The sequence below is a fragment of the Podarcis raffonei genome, chromosome 16, assembly GCF_027172205.1.
Source record: "Podarcis raffonei isolate rPodRaf1 chromosome 16, rPodRaf1.pri, whole genome shotgun sequence".
Lineage (NCBI taxonomy): Eukaryota > Metazoa > Chordata > Lepidosauria > Squamata > Lacertidae > Podarcis > Podarcis raffonei.
This window is the reverse complement of record NC_070617.1, coordinates 31955122-31976620: the sequence shown is the minus strand read 5'-3', so window position 1 is coordinate 31976620 and position 21499 is coordinate 31955122. Positions and strand designations below refer to the sequence as shown.

Sequence of the window (21499 nt, the reverse complement as noted above, 5' to 3'; positions counted from 1 at the left end):
TGGCCACATGACCCGGAAACTGTAAGCTGGCTCCCTCGGCCAATAAAGCGTGATGAGCGCCACAACCCCAGAGTCGGTCATGACTGGACTTAATGGTCAGGGGTCCTTTACCTTACTCCTCCATTGCCTAGTTTCAAATCCATTTGTTGAGCCATTTTCTAAGACACAATACCATTCCCTCTGTCCTCACTGCAACAGTGGAATGTCTTGTCCTTAACATAGGACTGCAACTGTAATAGACCCCTTGGTATCTCAAACAGTTGTGGGTTTTGTTTTGTTTTTGCAGAGCCATACAATATTTGTTTGTTAAAAAAGAAAAAGCTAAAGACTGCTTGTTGACTTCTGGATGTTACCCATTAATCATGAAGTAGAGAAATGTATGAAAATTCCAAGTTCAAAGGCACTGTAAATGTGGTTCATACTTGGTCCATAGCCATGGCTAAACGCCACTGCTCATATTTCTATAGAGACCACATGCATGATTAAAACGCACGCACACCAAAAATGCTCCACAACTGCTATCAATACTGATAAGATAGAGCAGATGGAAATTTAAACAGCAGGTGAAACCATAAATTAGTCTGGGCAAAATCAAGGCTAAGTACATTAGGAGGAGCCAGACTTAAGACTCCTTAAGCATAGCAAAAATGAAAAATTGCTCCATTTGATAGGGTGGGTTAGATTTTTCTCATTCCTCCCTGGGTATCTGCTTTGCAATAAATATTTGGAAGCCTTCCTCAGCTGTCTAAACCAGGTGCAACCAGAGAGCTCCCCAGGATGTGATCCCTTCCATTCGTGTATAGCAAAAGCCCTTTGAAGAAATACAAGTAATTATACATTTCTTACCAGGTTACCATTGGGAAGCAATTAAAATCCTTAAGGGGCTATTAGGTATAATCAAACTAGCAGGCTTTCCTTTCATTCAGCCTTAAAATACACACTTCATTAGAATCAGAATTGCACAGCTGCTTGAAGCTGAAAAGTCTCTAGACTGCCCTGGTGGTGACAGAAATACATTATTTAGTAATGGAAACAAAATGGTTGAAGAAGCAAATAGGTGTTTATCAGCAATAACTAGCTAGATTGGATGTTTAAAAAACAACACAGTACAAACAGAATATTCATCACATGCTAAAAATAGCTCCAGGGTGCAACTTATTAAAGCACTTGACAAACATGACCTGCTTTCTCAAGGAATACTGGGGACCTCAAAGCAACTTTTTGAGACAGCTGTGGCTGTGAGCAAAGCATACCCCAAATATCCTCAAAGACACACTTACTTCCTAGGCGCCCAAGAACCCTTGACAAATGTCTAAGGATGATTTGAAAAAACTAGACCACCAGACCAAGGACTGCAAAATCTGTATGGATGTTTAACTCAACAGGAAGTTGCACTTGCAATGTCCCTGGTGATTTATTTTTGGGATTGTGAGAATGTGTGCGCGGCAATGCGTTTTTGACAACACTAGTGCATAGCTTGGTTGTAGTTTACCCAGTAATAGCAGATTTATTCATGATTTACCACCCAGCATTTTGCCATGTATATATTTGCAAGGGGTAAAATACTCTGAAATGGAGATGGACGGATGTGCGTGCCGGGGAACTGCAGCCAGCTGGGATTTCCCCACCCCCATTCTTAAGTTGCATCTCCACTTTTTATGATCTTTGCAACAATGAACACCAGTGTGTATGGGGGGAAATGGGTGTCGGAAGAAAGCAGGGGACAACCTTTGGAACTGTGTTTATTGCTGCAGTGAGAACAGGCATATATGAGGCAAGCATACTGGCCCTGGCCACTGTGAATTGCCCTAACAGTAGTTAGCTAGGTTTGATGAGCTTCTAGTTCCTTGCAGCTGGTATTCTTTGAATAATGTGCAATGAGAGTGTGTGTTTTACCAAAGTGTGCATTTATCTCTCCAAAGCTGCCAGGACTTTCCCCAGATGATACTATTAGTGTACTTACTGTATGTTGCATCACATGCAGAGAAAATCCTCCTACCCCAAGCGGCAGAGCCTTCTGCAGGATTTAGGAAAGAAGCAATCCTTTTATAATGCAGTCCTTAAGAATCACCAGAACTACCATCACTAATGAGACTCTTGACAATCCTAACTGTCTCACATCTAATGTAGTTTTACACACAAATGCAGTAAAAAAAAACCAAGCAAAGGTGCTGTGCATTTTGTTTTGTGCTCATGTAGCTAACCATTTACTTCTTTGTGTGTGTTTCTTCTGCTAAACACAGTTCTAACTGGTACCCACTGCCACTTCCCTGTCCAAGCCACAATCAAACTTCAGTAAGGAATTGTGCGATTTCCTCCAGCTGTGACTAGAATTTGGTTGATCTGTTTCAAAGTATTATGTCCAAAACAGCATGCCTCTTTTCAATGCAAGCCTGACCATTTGCTTCCTGGTATAGTGTGGGAATACACAGTGCTTCCATATTCATCACACCAACTTTAAGAAAGCCTGTCTTCTTTGTAAGAAGTACCAGCCAGGTAGTCTTGATAAGCTCTCAATAAGCCAACAAAAAACTAACAGTCATTAGATGCAGCTCAGTGAGAGGTGGCAATGCAATAGGGTATAACTTAACACACAATCTATTCCAACATGTAGAGTCAAGGCTGCCCAAGCACATTCTCCACGTTGTACGTGCAATGCAGCTTCCATTCCGTCTCAAAAGGAACATGTGTCTTTATTGCTTCCAATTGCACAAACCTACAACCTTCAGTATCAGTTCTGATACCCATATTTGGAGGAGTTACTGAACTGAAGTTTGACACAACCGGTGAGAGGCCAAGGAATCAAAATTCGGGTGAGAATTAGTGGTGCCAGTGTCTGAAACAGGCCCATAGTTTTTATCCTTGTAACCACTGCAGCTCTTCAGGGAATCACTGTGTGAATTTGGGTACTCTCCCCAAAGATCAAGGTCTGCTCTCATACTGGTGGACTCAACTGAGCTTTCTTGAAGAGTTAGGTCCACTGGCTGCTCATCTGCAATGGTCAACCCCATATTATTATGGATAACATTTGGCTCAGATAAAGCATCTGCACATTGATTCACATGCTCTGCTAAAACCAAAGGCTGCTGATCATCCCCTTCCTCAGAAATAACAAAAACAGGTTTGGGTTTATCCATTTCCAATGAGAGCTCCTTGGATTTTGAGCCATTGACTATGTTGCTTGTGAACTGGATGGGCCCTTCAAGGAGGTCTTCGGTTCCCTGGCTTGGACTGTTGACTGGAGATCTTGCACCAATGTGCTTTGCATGATCAGACAGCCTTGGTTGGTTACAGTCGGGAGAACTTGTTAAAAACCCAAAGTAAGGGTTTCTGAAACGGGATCTTTTCAAGTTGCAGCTGTTGCTTAGCTTGCGTTGTTTCTGTGCCGAATATGTCAGTGGGTAAGATGCAGCGCTGGCCGATGAGTCCAAGTAAGCCGGTTCAGAGATGCCGTCTATTTCTGCAGCTGAAGTTACTTTCCGAGTAGCTGCAGTCTGGTCTTTCGTGGATGCAGAAAAGCCCTGGCAGGAGCAATCATAACGTCAACTCTGATAATCAGATCTGAGGGAACTACAAGTGAATATTTCTTAAGAAGTCGTAAAAAAAAGGAGCAAGAGGTCATTTTGCTCTATTTCTTCACTGTCATTTCCTTCTCTGCCTTGTGCATGATTCCCTTTCCCACGACTTAAAGGTCAAAGCAAAAAAGGGGGGAGACACACATGCACATGTGGGAAGGAGTGTTCTGAAGGTAAGAAAACTCCTGTTAATATTTCACAAGGTTTCCACCATTCTTTTTTTTTCTATTACAGAATCAAAGTCAGGAATGGGGAACCTCTGGCCCACAAGTTGTTGCTGGACTATAACTCCCATCAATCCTGACCATAGGCTATGCAGGGCTTGCTATGAGTGTCACTCAGCTGGTTAGTACTGGTTAGCTGGGCAGGGATTGGTTGCCCTACAGAGTTCTCAAGTGAGGCTTTGCTGTTGGTGCCTATCAGCTGTTGGGTGTTGACAGCAAGCCACGTTTGCCAAGGATCAATTGGGAGTGAACTTTTAAGGCTCCTGTAAAGGCTTCCTTTAGGGATGCGGGTGGCGCTGTGGGTTAAACCACAGAGCCTAGGACTTGCTGATCAGAAGGTTGACAGTTCAAATCCCCACGATGGGGTGAGCTCCCATTGCTCGGTCCCTGCTCCTACCAACCTAGCAGTTCAAAAGCACGTCAAAGTGCAAGTAGATAAATAGGTACCACTCCGGCGGGAAGGTAAACAGCATTTCCGTGCGCTGCTCTGGTTCGCCAGAAGCGGCTTAGTCATGCTGGCCACATGACCCGGAAGCTGTACGCCGGCTCCCTCGGCCAATAAAGCAAGATGAGCGTTGCAACCCCAGAGTCGGCCACGACTGGACCTAATGGTCAGGGGTCCCTTTTCCTTTAAAGGCTTCTTTTGCAACTGTGCCTTTACCTGCCCCACACCTGATGCCATAGATGGCATTACATGTGCGTCAGATGGGTATGGCTCTGTGAAAATGACCGCATGGGCCACCCACACTGGGCAGGTGCTAGACTTGCAGGTGCTAGATTCTTATTAGCATGCAAGCACGACAGTACTAGTAGGGGAAACAGGCTAGACCTGAAGCCACTGGATCAAACTTTGACAGCAGATCTGCTGGACACATTCACCTTGCATCCCCAGGGCTTTCTACAAATACTTACACTGCTGTTAACCAGTTTGGTGAAAGGGCTGTTAGTAGCCCAGCTGCACCACTTTTTCTGTAGCTGAGGCAATGGAGCTAGTAAGTCATGAAAAGTACGAGCACGCCATGTTCGCTGACTTGGGCAATGGCTCTCTGTCTGTGCCACCCCTATGTTTGTAGCACTGATGCCAGATTCCGCTGGACCTGCTGTCAGCCAGTCAGAAACTGAGCCTGGACTTGTGATGCTTCTCTTCAGTTTTCTGTCCTAATTGAAAAAAGACAGATAAATCAAAACAAAAATACTGCATGTGATACCTTTATCCCGTGAATTTTCTTCTAAAATCCATACTTGAAGCTCTGACCCAATTAAAATCCCATAGCTCAGTCGGGTAGAGCATGAGACTCTTAAACTCAGGGTTTTGGGTTCAAGTCTCACGCTGGGCAAAAGATTCCTGCATTGCAGGGGCTTGGACTTGATGACCTTCATAGTCCCTTCCAACTCTACAATTCTATGGTTCTGTGACTTTTACTTGATTAATCAATAGATTAAATTCACAGTATTTTGCATATGAATGAAAGCAATTGTTCTGACTCAAAAACATATACTTCTTTTCTGGATCAGCTTTGCCCAGTGTGGTGCCTTCCAGATGTTGGAAGATAGTCCCCATAATCCCTGAACATTGACCATACTGGCTGGGCCCTAGCTGTACCACTGACTCAGACTGGTAATTCCACTCCCAAGTTCACAGGCACCGGTCTCTCTAGTTACCTGCTCCTATAAATAGTACAGAACCAAGGACCTTCTACATGCCAAGCACATGTACCTTCAGTCCTAAAACAGTTCTTGCAGATTAAAAATTGCAGTACAGTGGTACCTCGAGTTACCGTATTTTTCGCCCTATAGGACGCACTTTTCCCCCTCCAAAAATGAAGGGGAAATCTGTATGCGTCCTATGGGGCGAATGCAGGCTTTCGCTGAAGCTTGAAGAGCGAGAGGGGTCGGTGTGCACCGACCCCTATCGCCCTCCAGGCTTCAGGAAGCTATCCGCAAGCCTGGGGAGCCCGTGGGAGTTCGCTTCGGGAAGTCATCCACAGCCTTAGGAGCCCTGCGGGAGTTCCTGCAGGGCTCCCTAGGCTGTGGATAGCAGCCTGCTGCACGGAGCGCGGGCGCCCTGAAGCAGAGCACCCCACGCGCCAGGCAGACATCCGCAGCCTAGGGAGCCCTGCGGGAGTTCCTGCAGGGCTCCCTAGGCTGCGGATAACAGCCTGCTGCGCAGGGAGCGCTGAAGCAGATCGTCCCGCGCTTCGGGCAGACATCAGGCAGCCCCACAAGCTCGGGGGACAGCGGGGAGGCGCAGCGCCGCCATCCCGCTGTTCCTCGACCTGGTTTGGATTCCCCGACCTGGTTTTGGGGGGGAAATAAAGGAAATTCCCCCCCCCTTTATTTCCCCCCAAAAAAACTAGGTGCGTCCTATGGGACGAAAAATACAGTAAGTACTTAATTTGTTCTGGAGGTCCGTTCTTAACCTGAAACTGTTCTTAACCTGAAGCAACACTTTAGCTAATGGGGCCTCCTGCTGCTGCCGCGCCACCGGAGCTCAATTTCCGTTCTCATCCTGAAGCAAAGTTCTTAACCTGAAACACTATTTCTGGGTTAGCGGAGCCTGTAACCTGAAGCGTATGTAACCTGAAGTACCACTGTATACACATACACAAGCCCCATCTACACTATGCATTTGAATAAGTATTATACCATTTCAAGCAGTCATGGCTTTCTCTGAAGTTATCCTGGGAACTGTACATTGCTAAGGGTGCTGAGAGCTGTTAGGAGACCCCTCTTCCCCTCAGGGACCCACATGTCAAAGCTGGTTCCAGTACTGATTCTTGCAGTAACAATGGTCTTAATCACAAACACTTGTGAATTGCTTAAAATAATAAAAAAGGAAAGAAAGCTGAAAATACCTCAAATGGCTTGGGCATAGCTCTAGAATTGTATTAACACCTTCTAATGCCATGAGAATTAATCTGGAATCGCCGGCTTGACTCCCCCTATGCCCCAGAAGTGAAACACTACTGGAATAATCTCTAGAAGACAGAATCAGTTTTTACATGGATTTCAGAACTCGCTTCCTGGACAGACACACTCTTGACTCTCAACAGTGGTGGATTAGCTTTCTTGCTGGAAGCATAAACTCCCAACTGCTCCTGTTTAGGGTCTCAAGCTTTATAGAGGGCATTCCTCTTTGTAGAGATGTCAGAGGACAGGCTTCTGTGCGAAAGTCCTCTTTTTGAAGGGCTGTCTAGTCTAAGTCAATAACCATAACAAAGGAGAGCAGGAGGCTATTTGAGATTTACATCAACAATTAGCTCCTGGATATGAGGCTGAGCAGCCACATGTACTAGCAAAGGTTATGCAAATATTTTGTCCCCCCTTTTTTGGCAATCAATTAAGCGGCCAAGAATGAGTTGAATCCAATGCTAGTCCTACTCAGAATAGACACATTGAAATTGATGGACATTGCTAACTTGGGTTCAATAATCTCAACGGATCTGTTCTAAATAGCATTTAGTTAGATCCCACCTTTAGTTAATAGAGACAGCTCTTATTTCCTGTTCTTTAGAAATGGTAAATCATGGACAGCTGTAAAAATAGATGACTGACCTCTATAAAGAAAGACATCCGACCACCCTATGCTCCATTGGTGAGCCCCTTCCTCTGTTAGTGGATACTGCTGTGGGGGGGGGAGAGTTACCTGGTGTAGACAACAGCATCAGAGAGCAGCAGTGCCCCAGCCATGGGGCTGCCCTAACCACCATTTTTCACTGGAGGCATTGTGGGAAATTAAAATGGCGGCTTGATCCAGCTGCCACTGAATGTTACGCAGAATGGTGGTATGAAAACACAACCCCAAAAAATGTAACAGAAGGCAGCTGGGTGCTGACTCTGGCTATGAGCACAGTGGAATTACAAGCATGTCCCTATTTTCATCCATGAAGCGTTGGGCTCCTGCCATGATCACAGCTCAGACTCACACTCCCTAGGAATCCTGGAGCCACTGTTGACCAACAGTTGCTTCTCAGTAAAAGGATTTAGATAATCTTTTTTCTTTCTTTCCCAAATCCTCTTATGGGTTCACATTGTCTAGACAGGCATTTCAAGCGAGGGTGATCCTGGGATCTTTTTCTACTGTCAAGGTTCGAAATTTCACACCCCCATAAACACAGGCGTAACATCCAGAAAAGAAAAGAACGACAGCAACTAAGTGGAAAACAAGTACTCATTTGCTAAGTTCTGACTTGATTTAGGATAGGAAGCATGTTCCTATCCTAGGCAGTAGACTATAGTCACAATTCTACCGCCAGGAAATTTGGAGAATTTATTTCAGTATTTTCCTGTATGACGAAAAGCTCAAAGAATTTCATTTAAATCTGTGTCTTTTCTCTTGGTCAATGTATTTCTGTAGACATTGCCTGCCAGATGGTTTGTACTACAACCCACATCAATCCTAGCCAGCAAGGCCAATGATCAGGAATAATGGAAATTGTAGTCTACAACATCTGGAGGGCACCAAGATGGCTACACCTATTTTGTGTTTGTGTGTGTGTGTGTGTGTGTGTGTGTGTGTGTGTGTGTGTAGGTAGCACAGGTTTAAAATATATGCTGCCTTTTGTTAGAACAAAATAATTTAATGATGGCTAACCCTGTGGCCCCAAAAATGTTGCTGGAGTCCCATATCCCATCAGTATGGCAAATGGGTAGGGATGATGGGAGTTGTAGTCTAACAAAATTTGAAGGTTGCAAGTTGTAGCTAAACATTGTTAAGTGGGTCCCATCTTGTATTTTGAGGTTATAGGTGTGTCCTGGCTTTTGAAACACCTGCGAACTACTGGTTGAACATGCACATGTGAATCAAACCTTGAGACAACTGGAAGGGGGGGGAATGCTTAAAAACACAGCCCAAGATCTCATTCACTGAAAATGTCTCACTGAAAACACACCAAGGGTTTCTCTACCTGTATTCTGTAGGAGGTGAAACTTAAGCCACCAGCTCCAGGGCTGGCTGAAATAATAAACACCTCGTCGCTTCCAGACTCAGTAGTCACCGCTGACACTGAAGAAGGTATATCCTGGTCTGTTTGCCGAGGAGAGCACTCCATGCTGCCATCGTAGGAAGTGACTAAAGAAAACACAAATATGTGTTGTTATTATTTATAGTTTAATACCATCAGGGTGTTGCTGGTTTTGCAGCAGTACTGTTTTGTACAGAGTACCGTGGCAAACCTTATACATTTGCCTGCTTACCTGCTCCAATTCCGTCAACAGAGTGGTTGTTGTTTTCATTCTCTTGACTCGGCATCACCAGCTGCAGCTCATTGATATCAACAGCGGCATTCTGGATCCCATTCTACAACTCAAAACATTCCCAAGTCAACATCTTCAGGGAGACAGCAACAAGAATCAAAGAGAGGGGAAAAACCAAGAACCTGCACAAACCAGCAAGACCACAAACTATTAGCACTAACCTCTTGGTCACTGCGTGCATCCAAAGAGCTCCTTTTGGGACACAATTTCTTCCTGAATGGGTTGGGGGGGGGAGCAGGGGAGGGAGGGGAAAAGAGGCAAGAGGAAACATCACAAATATGTACATTTCAGCAGCCCTTGCAGCTGGAAGTTCAGCATCATCTACTAGACCAGCAGATGGGAACCTTTGACACAGGGGTTCTCTATCTGGCCTTAGAACTCTTCCCAGGCCACAACCCACCACAGGCTCTGCTTTTCGCTGGGCTGGAATACAACCTTGAACTCTGATAATGTCTCTTGTTTGTATGGGTGGAGCATAGAGAGAGGTGTATGTTTGTAGAAGCTAGCCTACTGTACATGAATTGCTGCACCAACTTTTGCATCTGGTCCCGCCCTCCACTGGCATGTGGCTCTCAGAAGACAGGAATGTGGCCCTCACACTTGAAAAAGATCCTTCTAGGAAGAAAGACAGCCAAAAATTCAGGCTACCCACAGTGGTGTTCCCATTTTTGGAGCGGGCAAAATTGCACATTACATTTCCAGAAGTAAAATACAACGCCCAAATACAGCAACGAATTAATATGTCATGAATAAATATCTGAAAGACCTGTCTCCTTCCCTAGAAACACTCTTGGGTGCTAAGATCAGCAGAGGGTGCTTTCTTGGTAGTTCCTCCAACCTAAGAGGCACAGAGGGTCACAGCCCAGGAGAGGGCCTTCTTGGTGGCAGCCCCTAAGCTGTGGAACTCCCTCCCCACAGGGGAGGGAGCTTCATCTGGCAGCTTCATTGTACAGCTTCCGGAGAATGCTGAAGATGCATCTCTTTACCCTGGCTTTCAACACGTGTCTATTTTTCAGAATACACCTTATATTTGTAATGGTAACTTGTTTTAAATAGTTTTTAATATTGTGTTTTAATGTTGTAACTCACCCTGGGATCTTAATAATAATACATGCAGGCAAACAGACATGTTTTAACCTTGCATCAAAAATGTCAGCACTTGGTGTACTTCTGGGGGTAAGGATTTCAGTAATGGTGGTGCTATAACAGAAGTTCCTGTGCCACCCCCTGCTGTGTTTCCCTTGGTGATGGGATTATGAGAAGGGCCTTTCACACTGATCTAAGGACCTGGGCTGGCTGACACAGTGAGATTTGTTAATTTAGATACCCGTGCTCCAAGTCATTTATGTTAATTTTACTTGTTTTTATTTAACAGAACTTATGTACCACTTAAATATCAAAACCTCCAAGCAAATTTAGATACAACATACATTAAAATTACTGATAAAAACCAGCATTAAAAACAAGTTAGGCTAAAATTTTCAGATTAAAATTAACATTAATAAAAAATATATCTATATAGATACACACACACACACACACACACACACACAATGAAATAAAATTACATTTTAAAATGAATGTTGTATTCATACGTCTGGATATGCTTGCTTTAATAATAATAATAATAATAATAATAATAATAATAATTTTTAGCAAGCGCTGAGGGTAGTACAGTGAAGGAACCTGCTTAATATCAAGGGGCAGGGAGTTCCAAAGTTTAGGTGCCGTCACACTGAAGGGTCAATTCCTAGAAAGTGTGGAACAATGTTAGGTGACACTGATAAAAGTGCCAGCTTTGATTTATAGGTCAACACCAGCACATAAAATTCAGCCTGGAAATGAACAGGCAGCTAATGAAGATCTTTCCGAGTCAGTATTAGGGAATTCCTAGTACTTGCTTCAGTCAACATTCTCACAGCTGAATTCTGCACTGTTTGTAGCATCTGGACATATTATAGTTATCGCTGAGAAGTAGTGGTAGTAGAAGAGCTTTTATCTGGAGGGGGTGCACCGGGTACACATACCCCTAAACATTTGGTGAATCTAAGTTTGGCCTCATTGAGGGGCAGAATTTCATTATAAGTAGGAAAATGAGAGTACCCATAAACATTTTGGGGCGGGGGGGAGCACTGAGGAGGAGGAGTTGTCTTACTCATGGAAATAACTATGCACACACACACACACACACTCATTTATTTATTCAATTGATATCCCATCCTTCCTCCCAAAGGAGCCCAAAGCAGCAAACACATGAACGGTGCAATAGCAAAAGCATGCTTAAAACATTATCTCAGACAGGGCTGCCAGGTTCAGCCATTAAAACAGGAATGTTTTAAAATTCCTTCTGAAAGTTAGTAATGAGGGGCAGGTAAGCTCCTCACCAGGGACACGGGTGGCGCTGTGGGTTAAACCACAGAGCTTAGGACTTGCCAATCAGAAGGTTGGCGGTTCGAATCCCCGCGACGGGGTGAGCTCCTGTTCCTCGGTCCCTGCTCCTGCCAACCTAGCAGTTCAAAAGCATGTCAAAGTGCAAGTAGATAAATAGGTACTGCTCCATCAGGAAGGTAAACGCCGTTTCTGTGCGCTGCTCTGGTTCATCAGAAGTGGCTTATTCATGCTGGCCACATGACCCAGAAGCGCTACGCCCGCTCCCTCGGCCAATAAGCGAGATGAGCGCCGCAACCCCACAGTCGCCCACGACTGGACCTAATGGTCAGGGGTCCCTTTACCTTTAAGCTCCTCACCAGGGAGGGCATTCCACAAATGGGGAGCCACCACCAAGAAGGCCCCTATCACAGGTTAATGGCAACCAGTGGTGGCAGCACCAACAAGGCCTCACCTGCTGATCGTAGGGTTCAAGATGGTTGACAATGGTGAAAGGGACTCTTTTTGGTACTTGAGTCCCAAATACACACACACACACACACACACACACACGTTCTGGGTACAGGGATACACAAGTTGTCGGCCACCAAAGATAGAGACAGTCATTGGCTCTTAACTGGTCAAGTGAGCTCCACAACCCCACAGAGTGAGGCCGGCTTGGGCTCTAAGGAATACAGCCTTACCGCGTTCCTCTTTTTTGGGTTAAGTTTAAAAACAGAGGAGGGGTGGCAGCCTTCGGGGTTGCCTGCAAGGAGCCGAGAGGGAATAACAAGCTCATTCTCTTCTGGTAAGGCGGCGGGTAGCACAGAGGTTGCCGTCAGAAACGGCTCCTTGGCAGGTCAGAGCTGCAACAGAGCATGGTTTCTGTTGCAAGGCCTCTTCATACTTCACAGCCACAGAGTGGGGCGGGAAGGGGACCCCCAAATCCTCAGGACTCTGCAGGGCACGGTTCAAATTAAATAAGGTGGACGAGCCTCTTGTTCTTGGGGGCTTGGGAAAGAAGAGGGGTGAAAAACAGCCTCGCTGCTAACCCAGGCCTGGCCTCATGGCCAAAAGTAATTAGAATTATTGGCCAACCAACAACTGAGGCTTTCATTCCTTTCCCCAACCAGTAAACAAAGACAACAGTGTGGCAAAATCTTGGAGTTTCCCAGAGAGCTGAAGGGAATGAGTGTCTACAGCAGACACACACAGATACACACACACACTCAATTAGAATAGTGCCAGGGTGCTAGATTTGGCCTGCGCCTTTCGGGCTGCCTGCAGAGGTGGGGAGCTGCTACTTTTAGCCAGCAACCGGCAGATTAAAAGCAGTAATAATAGGGATGGTAACGATAAAAAAGAATAGGAGAGATGAGGCGAGGGGTAGCCAAGTTCTGGTTCTCCCAAGGGCAGGCCACGGTGAGGAGAAGAAGAAAGCAGGGCACGTTCAGAAAACAGGTTATTCGCTTCTTTTGTGCACGCTTTTACTCCAGAAACGGTCGTCAGCTAATTTGGGATGTTGAGCTAGAGAAGAGCCGAGGTTGAACGCTGCCGGCCTAGAGTCAGTTTTCAGTAACAGAGACTAATAATTAGTGTTTATGTTACAGCACTTTCCCCTCCGTGCTCAGACACCCTACAGCAGTGGTCCGGGGCTTGCCGAGTGTTTACTTTGGGGGTTTTTTCCAGGTCCAGCCCAAGACATTTGGCTACCCTGAGGCAAAAAAAGCAAAATGGCACCTTCCCAATTCCATATACAGTGGTACCTCGGGTTAAGTACTTAATTCATTCCAGAGGTCCATTCTTAACCTGAAACTGTTCTTAACCTGAAACACTACTTTAGCTAATGGGGCCTCCTGCTGCCACCGTGCCGCTGGAGCACGATTTCTGTTCTCATCCTGAAGCAAAGTTCTTAACCCGAGGTACTATTTCTGGGTTAGAAAAGTCTGTAACCTGAAGCGTATGTAACCCGAGGTACCACCGTACAGTGGACCCTCAGGTTATGTTACCTTCGGGTAACGTAACCTTCAGTCTGCGAACGCAGCAACCCCGAAGTGTATACTTCCGGGGTTCGCCGTGTATGCATGCGCAGAAGCGCACTATCAAACCACGTGCATGCGCAGAAGCAGCGCCTCTTCTTACGAAATTTTCAGGGTGCACATGGACCCCCGGAATGAATTAAATTCATATCCAGAGGGTCCACTGTACAGTCGTACCTTGGTTCTCGAACAGCATGCGTTCGACTCCCAGAACCGTTCAAAAACCAAGGCGCGGCTTCCAATTGGCTGCAGGAGCGTCCTGCAGCCAATCGGAAGCCACGGAAGCCGCAATGGATGTTCGGCTTACGAAAATCGTTTGAAAACTGGAACACTCACTTCCAGGTTTCGATCGTTCAGGAGCTGATTTGTTCTGGAGTCAAGGCATTTGAGATCCAAGGCACAACTGTATAAAAGATGGCCCAAACTGTAGCCATCTCTTTTTTTTCAACACCAGCCATGGGACAGGGTCCTCCACCGCACCTCAGAGAGCATGCTAGTTTAGGAGTTGCTGAGCAAGCCACATGGCTTACATGGTTCTGTCTCCTTCTCCATCCCTTGGGCATTTGCTTCCTGAAGTGGCTAATTCACTTTACCAGCCTTGTACTTTTATTAGAAGAGATTCACCAACTGGAGCCTGGTGCAAAGGACGTAAGGTTGGGTCCAGATTAAGATAGCCAGCGTGGCATCGTGGTTACAGTGTTGGACTAGGACCTGGGAGACCAGGGTTCGAATCCCGACTTGACCATGGAGCTCACTGGAAGACCTTGGGCCAGTCACTCGCTCTCAGCCTAACCTATCTCAGAGGGTTTTTGTGAGGATAAAATGGCGAGGGAGAGTAGTATGTATGCCACCTTGAGCTCCTTAGATAAAAGGTAGAATAAAAATGTAGGAAGAATAAATAAATGCTCTATGACATCCATGACTGATGTACGGCAAAAATCACTTGGTTGTAAATTATTCCGTCTTTGCAGGCTGTGCAACCAGACACAAAGATGACATTTGGAGCTGTCCCTCAATGAAGGAAAGACTAAATTAATCGTATGAATTTCAGTCAATTTATTAAATCAATAAAATCTGCACAAATTTGCCTACAAGGAAAGAAAAAGGTCTACAGGGGGAAGAGAGTATCCTTTTTTTTTTTTAAAGACAATAGGCATAGTTCACTATGCATCGTCTCTGAAGAGGTATTGTCTCTTCAATGTCTCTTCAAAGATAGTACGTGCAGGTGGTTTTTGTTTAATATAAGCACTTGTTTTTTAATTAAGAAGAACTCTACTGCCCCATTAGTCTGGGGTACCTTTTAAAGCAATTAAAATGTTTTTAATTTATTAATTTAATGAAGCAATCAGACATGGCTTAATAATATTCTTTTCGGCTGGTATCCCTCATTGGAAGGCATCCCTCAGCTGAGAGCGATAATTCTTAAAGTTAAGGGTAGGGATCAATGAATCACTCAATTTCAGTTCTCTGTTTCTCATTTTTCCAATCTTAAATTCAGTTCTCCACATTTGCATTTTTAAAACATCTTAAAAAAACATTTGTCGGTTTGTTAGTGCAAATGTATCCTAATAACCACACTTTTGTATCCATGCTGAGTAAAATACACGTTTACAAGCGATTTCCCCAAATATAATGCACTTTGTATGTTATTACCACTAATATATGCATTTTTATACACACTTTCCCCTAATATACAGTGGAACCTCAGGTTACGTACCATCCTCCTTATGATCACTTCGGGTAACCCAGAAGTAGATGCTCCTGGTAGTGAACTTTGCCCCGGGATGTGAGCGGAAGTCGCGCGCCGGCGGCCCAGCAGCAGCGGGAGGCCCCATTAGTGAAAGCGCGCCTCAGGTTAAGAACGGTTTCAGGTTAAGAACGGACCTCTGGAACGAATTAAGTTTGTGACCGGAGGTACCACTGTATATGCAATTTTTGGTACACATTATTACCTAGCTGGAGAACTGCATCACAAAATTCAGAGCAATGCAAATTTAGGATGGCTGTGCTTTTGTTCAGATATTATTTCAGAAAGTGCAAATGCAGCAGGTCGGTCTTGAAATGTGAACCGAATTGAACTTCTTCCCCATCCCTAGTTAAGGATTCAAAAACGAGTCAACAAGGGCAGCACCTACCTGCAAGCTATACAGAGCGAGGACAAAAGAACAAGTGCAAAGAAGACTATCCCTGCTATTATCATCAGCTTCATAATATTTTCTATCCCCTCGTTTGAGTCACTCACAGCAACCAGTTCTGTATCATTCTTGTACTCAAAGAGCATCGCAAAGCCTCGCCCGCGATCCGTGGTCGTGATCAGCTCCACAATGACTTCCACCATCTTCAGAGAAGACCCAAAAGTCATGTTCTTGTTCAGCGGTGAATTTGTTCCACAGAAGCGAGAAGAGAAGGCAGTGAGGTCAGAGACGTACAAGACATCATGGGGACAAACATCAATTGAGGAGGGTGGTGTGGAGGAAGCATCTGTGGGCAAGGCCACCGTTGAAATGGCCATGTCCTCTCCAAAAGTCACATTTCCTAAATGTTGTTTAGGGCCTTCTGAATCCTCGCTTCCTCCCCTGGCAGCAAGGTGAGCAAACAGTATCTTGTCCTTCGGCTTTTGACCCCCTTGTACTCCACCAAAAATGTGTCCTGGCAAAGTGGCACTGGTAGCTCCCATTAACGGCAGCTCACTAGGCTGAGTAACTGCTAACTCTTTGGGTTCTTGCGTTTGCCTGAATTGCTTAGACTCCTGTTTCTGAGAGATGGCCTCTGGAAATCTATCATCATGAAGATTATAAAAATCCTTTGAGTGAGACTCTTCGAAAATTATACCCTTAGTAGGAAAGGTGGTGGGGAAGTCTGCATTTTCCTCAGTGGGGGGAAACTCCTCATTTGTGTTTTTTGGAAGAGAAAGGAAACCACCCCAGACATGTGGATTTTCGCTGATGCTTTCAAACACATCGAAGTCAAAAATTTCCAACATGAGGTATGTTCCAGCAGGGATAAAGAACTGCCAAATACAGTGCATGCCTGATGAGTAATTGTTTGGGAAACCAGGTGATAAAATAAGACCTCTTTCCAACAAGCTGAACTGTGCGCCGCAAGAATAGTATACCTGAAATTAAAAGGGAGATTACTTCTTAGTTGCTTTGAATAAAAAAAGTATCAACACTCTATCACTGGCATTTCTTCCCACCCCTTTGCAAACTTCATCTAGCTGCCTGCCTGTGCAATGAAGAATATTTGTAAGGAATACGCATCTGATTGCCATCGCAGGGAACTGCAAGTGTGAGGGTGCTGCTGCCCTCAGGCCCTGCACATAGGCATCCCATAAACATGTGGTTGGCCACTGTGAGAACAGGGCACTGAACTAAGATGGGCTTTAACTGGCACTATTAGGCAGAGTAAGGCTTGTTAGTTTGTGAAGTGGCTGCTCCTGATAAATATATGCCCAGTGGTGGATTTGTCATTGAAATTCTACTCAGTATTGATCCAGAGCAGATTCCAATGTACAGTCGTACCTTGGACCTCAAACGCCTTAGCTCCTGAACAAATTGGCTCCCAAACAATCGAAACCCGGAAGTGGGTATTCCAGTTTTCAAACGATTTTTGGAAGCTGAACGTCCGACGGGGCTTCCACAGCTTCCTGCAGCCAATCAGAAGCCGTGCTCTGGTTTTCAAATGTTTCGGAAGTCAGATGGACTTCTGGAATGGATTCCGTTTGACTTCCGAGGTACGACTGTATAGTTAGCAGAGTAAAAACTTAAACACGTTGCAGGATTCCCCAAAAAATAGATCAGACGCAATTGCATTTCATCCAGCAGAGTTTTACTGCTACTGAAGGCAAATGAGTACAGTGGTGCCTCGCAAGACGAAATTAATTCGTTCCGTGAGTCTTTTCGTCTTGCGATGTTTTTCGTCTTGCGAAGCACGGTCCGTCGCAACTGCGCCTCTTCAAGCGGCTTTAAGAAAAAAGCGAACAAACTCGCAAGACGTTTTCGTCTTGCGAAGCAAGCCCATAGGGAAAATCGTCTAGCGAAGCAACGCAAAAACCGAAAAACCCTTTCGTCTTGCGCGTTTTTCATTTTGCGAGGCATTCGTCTTGCGGGGCACCACTGTATAAATGGTCACAAATCCAATACATTCAGGATTGGCACTGTCCATAAGAAATCCAGTTGCAGCAGACTTAACTTAAACTTACAATATCTTACAGTAAGACTAAACCTTAACGCTAAGCATATAATGTACAGAACACCACACCAGAAGGAAGAGCGATAGAAAGAGTGAAACTCAGGCTTCTTCTGGCCTTATTATTATAGTCTGCGTGATCTTGACAGAAAGAGATAACAGAACCAGTTTAAACCAGCTGTACTCAGCTTATCTGAAGGAATAACCCAAACATCACAACCCTTCTGCTTGTTTCTTTCACACAGAGAAACTCCCAGAAGCTTCCAGAACCCTCTTGAATTAAGTAGAATAGGAAAGATCTCTACACATCAGATCAATACTCTCTGCACTAAGAAATGCAAAATGACAGGATTATAGGATTTCCCCCTATGGATCAACACCCCACCTTTTGCCTTGCGTGGGATTCAACTGTATTGTGAATGGCCTAGATATGTTACTTGTTGCCTCGCTCACATTGGAGGCGGCTGCCATGTCCATAGTTTTCTTGATTAAAGGTATAATCAAGCTGGTATGTTTGTTGGGAATGTTTCGTGTGGAGGAGCGTGCCTTAATTCTGAAGGAAGTAGTACATGTTGACCTTCAGGTCCACGGTGATTCATGGATCTAGGGGGAATAAATCAATTCAGAAAACATCAATGCAATCCCTGCATTAACTTGAGGGATATAAATCCTGCCGCCTCCCTGCTGCCTTGAAAAGAGGAAAGTTATAAATTAATAAGGCAGTCGCTCTTACGCAGGCACCATTCATTCCCTGGCATTAATTGGGGAGGAAAGGGGATTTATTTTAAAAACAAAACTAAAAAGGATTAAGTCGCTTTTAGTCTGTTTAAACACAAAAAGGATCTTGGCAGGACAACAGACAAATCTTACAGAGTCTGTGTATAGGCACAGATGTCAAAATATTCTAGATTCCTTCTCACTAACAGGCCCTCTTTGGCTCACACTGAAATTAAAGGCTTTGAAATACACCATAAATTAGTTTTTAAAGTCTCTCTTCCTCCCACTCCACTTTTCTCCAGTGGAAAACTTGTAAAACGAGAGATGTAGGTTTAAATTTTAATTTTTTCTCACATTCCTAGAATCTAAGACAGGGTGGGGAACTTGATCTGGTTAGTGGGCCAGATACTTATCTCTCCTACCCTGGGGTTGGGGTGGGGAGGACAGAATAGGCTCACCTGCCACCATAATAACATCAGGTGATGATCATAGGAACTTCAAAGCACCACATAGGCCTTACATTGACTAGCGGAATTGAAATCACCACCTATCAGCTGATAGGTGTTGACGTCAAGCCTGCTTCCAGCAGCGATCAGCTGTTTTATCAAGTTCCTTATGGGACAGTCATGCACTTGAACCACTTGCATCTCTAACCACTGTGCACCTGATATCTTGTGTGATGCCAGTTGCAGGGCAGGTGGGTATGAATTGAGGAAATGGGCCAAACTGGGATCTATGTCGGGCCAAATTTGGCCTCTGGGATGGAGGCCCCCCACCCATATCTGGAAGGCAGGCTGTTTGGCTTTATTTGAGAAGGAATACTTTTAACTGCTGATATGAAAGGCTGCAAGGGGTGATGGAACAAAAGGAAGCGGGGAGGAAACCAGCCAAACCCAACAATCTGCTCTGTTCACAAAAAGTATATCTGAAAAGGTCACCTCAGCAGTCAATGATTTATTCATTATAGCCAGAAAGGCTGAGCAGACTCATGAATGTATTCCATCAACAAGACAAAGGAGGAGGAAATGCAAGGAAGATCAAAAGACTGCTTTAAAAAGAAAAAAAGAAATTTAAAGCCTGAAAGGGGAGTGTCTGGAGGAGATACAGAAGGAGGGGTCAACTGATAATATTGAATTGTAAAGTGTTACTAAATATGAGAAAGGAATCTGTCCCACTGAATGTGAACAGTTTATTATGGCGGCTGTTGGCACATCTAGACTGTCACTATTTTCAGAGAGGATTCAATCACATATTGGCAAATTGAGGTTGCAAAATTATTACTGATTGCGAGGTCTTGCACAACAAACGTACCGTATTTTTCGCTCTATAGGACGCACTTTTCCCCCTCCAAAAATTGAGGGGAAATGTGTGTGCGTCCTATGGAGTGAATGCAGGTTCCTTGGCTTCAGCGATAGTAACACTAAGCCTCCGAAGCGCAGAGGGAGCGCTCCCTCCACGCTCCGGAGGCTTCGCGTTGCTTTCGCTGAAGCCTGGAGAGCGAGAGGTGTCGGTGTGCACCGACCCCTCTCGCTCTCCAGGCTTCAGGGATAGCCGCGCACAGCTCCTCCGGCAGGGAGAGGTTGCGTGGGGCTAAAGAGGAAGCCAAAACAGCCAGCGGGATCTATCCCGCTCGCTGCCTTGGCTTGTGCCATAGCCCCGTGCAACCCCTCTGGAAGGGAGAGGTTGCGCAGCCTATATGCTGCTCTTTGGGGCTGGGGGGGGGAATAAGATTTTTTTTCTTGACCCCCCCCTAAAAACTAGGTGCACCCTATGGTCCGGTGCGCCCTATGGAGCGAAAAATACGGTACTTCCCCAAAAGAACATGCGTATCTTGTGATGGGGAAATGCAGTGGAAAGTGTGATATAACACACAGCAGCATACAGTGGTGCCCCGCAAGACGAACGCCTCGCAAGACGGAAAACCCGCTAGACGAAAGGGTTTTCCGTTTTGGAGGCGCTTCGCAAAACGAATTTCCCTATGGGCTTCCTTCGCAAGACGAAAGCCCATAGGGAAATCTCCGGGACAGCGGGGTAGCGCAGCGCGTCTTCCCCACTGTCCTCGGACCTCCTCCGAAGGCTGGCGGTGGGGCGGAGAGACCTCCTCCCGCCGCCAGCCTTCGGAAGGCTCCTCCGAAGGCTGGCGGTGGGGCGGAGAGACCTCCTCCCGCCGCCAGGCTTCGGAAGGCTGCTCCGAAGGCTGGCGGCGGGGCGGAGAGACCTCCTCCCGCCGCCAGCCTTCAGAAGGCTGCTCCGAAGGCTGGCGGCGGGAGGAGGTCTCTCCGTCCCACCGGCAGCCTTCGGAAGGCTGCTCCGAAGGCTGGCGGCGGGAGGAGGTCTCTCCGCACCACCGGCAGCCTTCGGAAGGCTGCTCCGAAGGCTGGCGGCGGGAGGAGGTCTCTCCGTCCCACCAGCAGCCTTCGGAAGGCTGCTTCGAAGGCTGGCGGCGGGAGGAGGTCTCTCCGCACCACCGGCAGCCTTCGGAAGGCTGCTCCGAAGGCTGGCGGCGGGAGGAGGTCTCTCCGCACCACCGGCAGCCTTCGGAAGGCTGCTCCGAAGGCTGGCGGCGGGAGGAGGTCTCTCCGCACCACCGGCAGCCTTCGGAAGGCTGCTCCGAAGGCTGGCGGTGGGGCGGAGAGACCTCCTCCCACCGCCAGGCTTCGGAAGGCTCCTCCGAAGGCTGGCGGCGGGCGGAGAGGCCTTCTCCCCGCACCAGCCTTCGGATGGCTGTCCTGAAGACTTGCGGTGGGAGGAGGGTTTTCCTTCCCACCGCCAACATTCAGAATGCTGTTCTGAATGTTGGCGGTGGGGAGGAAAAACCCTCCTCCCACCGCAAGCCCCGGGAACAGAGGAGAAGCGCTGCGCGCCTTCCCCTCTGTTCCCGTACCTGTCCTGAAGGCTTGCGGTGGGGAGAAAAGCCCTTCTCCGCACCGTCAACCTGGCAAGCGGTCTCCATAGGAACGCATTAATTGATTTTCAATGCATTCCTATGGGAAACCGTGCTTCGCAAGACGAAAAACTCGCAAGAAGAAAAAACTTGCGGAACGAATTAATTTCATCTTGCGAGGCACCACTGTATTTATACTGAGTAAGACCATTGGTCCATCCTGCTCAGTGCTGTCTGAATTGACTGGAA

The 21499-nt window shown here is 46.2% G+C and overlaps 1 protein-coding gene across 2 annotated transcripts in view; it reads right to left on the bottom strand.

The window, feature by feature from the left end:
• Positions 1–1041: 1041 nt before the first annotated feature.
• LOC128404124 (uncharacterized) overlaps positions 1042–21499 on the bottom strand; it is a 47575-nt gene continuing 27117 nt past the window's right edge. For both annotated transcript variants that reach the window (XM_053369471.1, XM_053369472.1), the window contains exons 2-7: positions 15597–16576; positions 9217–9268; positions 8996–9098; positions 8707–8870; positions 4712–4957; positions 1042–3521 (exon numbers count right to left, since the gene is read on the bottom strand). In XM_053369471.1, coding sequence (XP_053225446.1) covers positions 2760–3521; positions 4712–4957; positions 8707–8870; positions 8996–9098; positions 9217–9268; positions 15597–16576 — 2307 coding nt within the window. In that variant the 3' untranslated portion in view covers positions 1042–2759. The remainder of the gene's footprint in view (positions 3522–4711; positions 4958–8706; positions 8871–8995; positions 9099–9216; positions 9269–15596; positions 16577–21499) is intronic.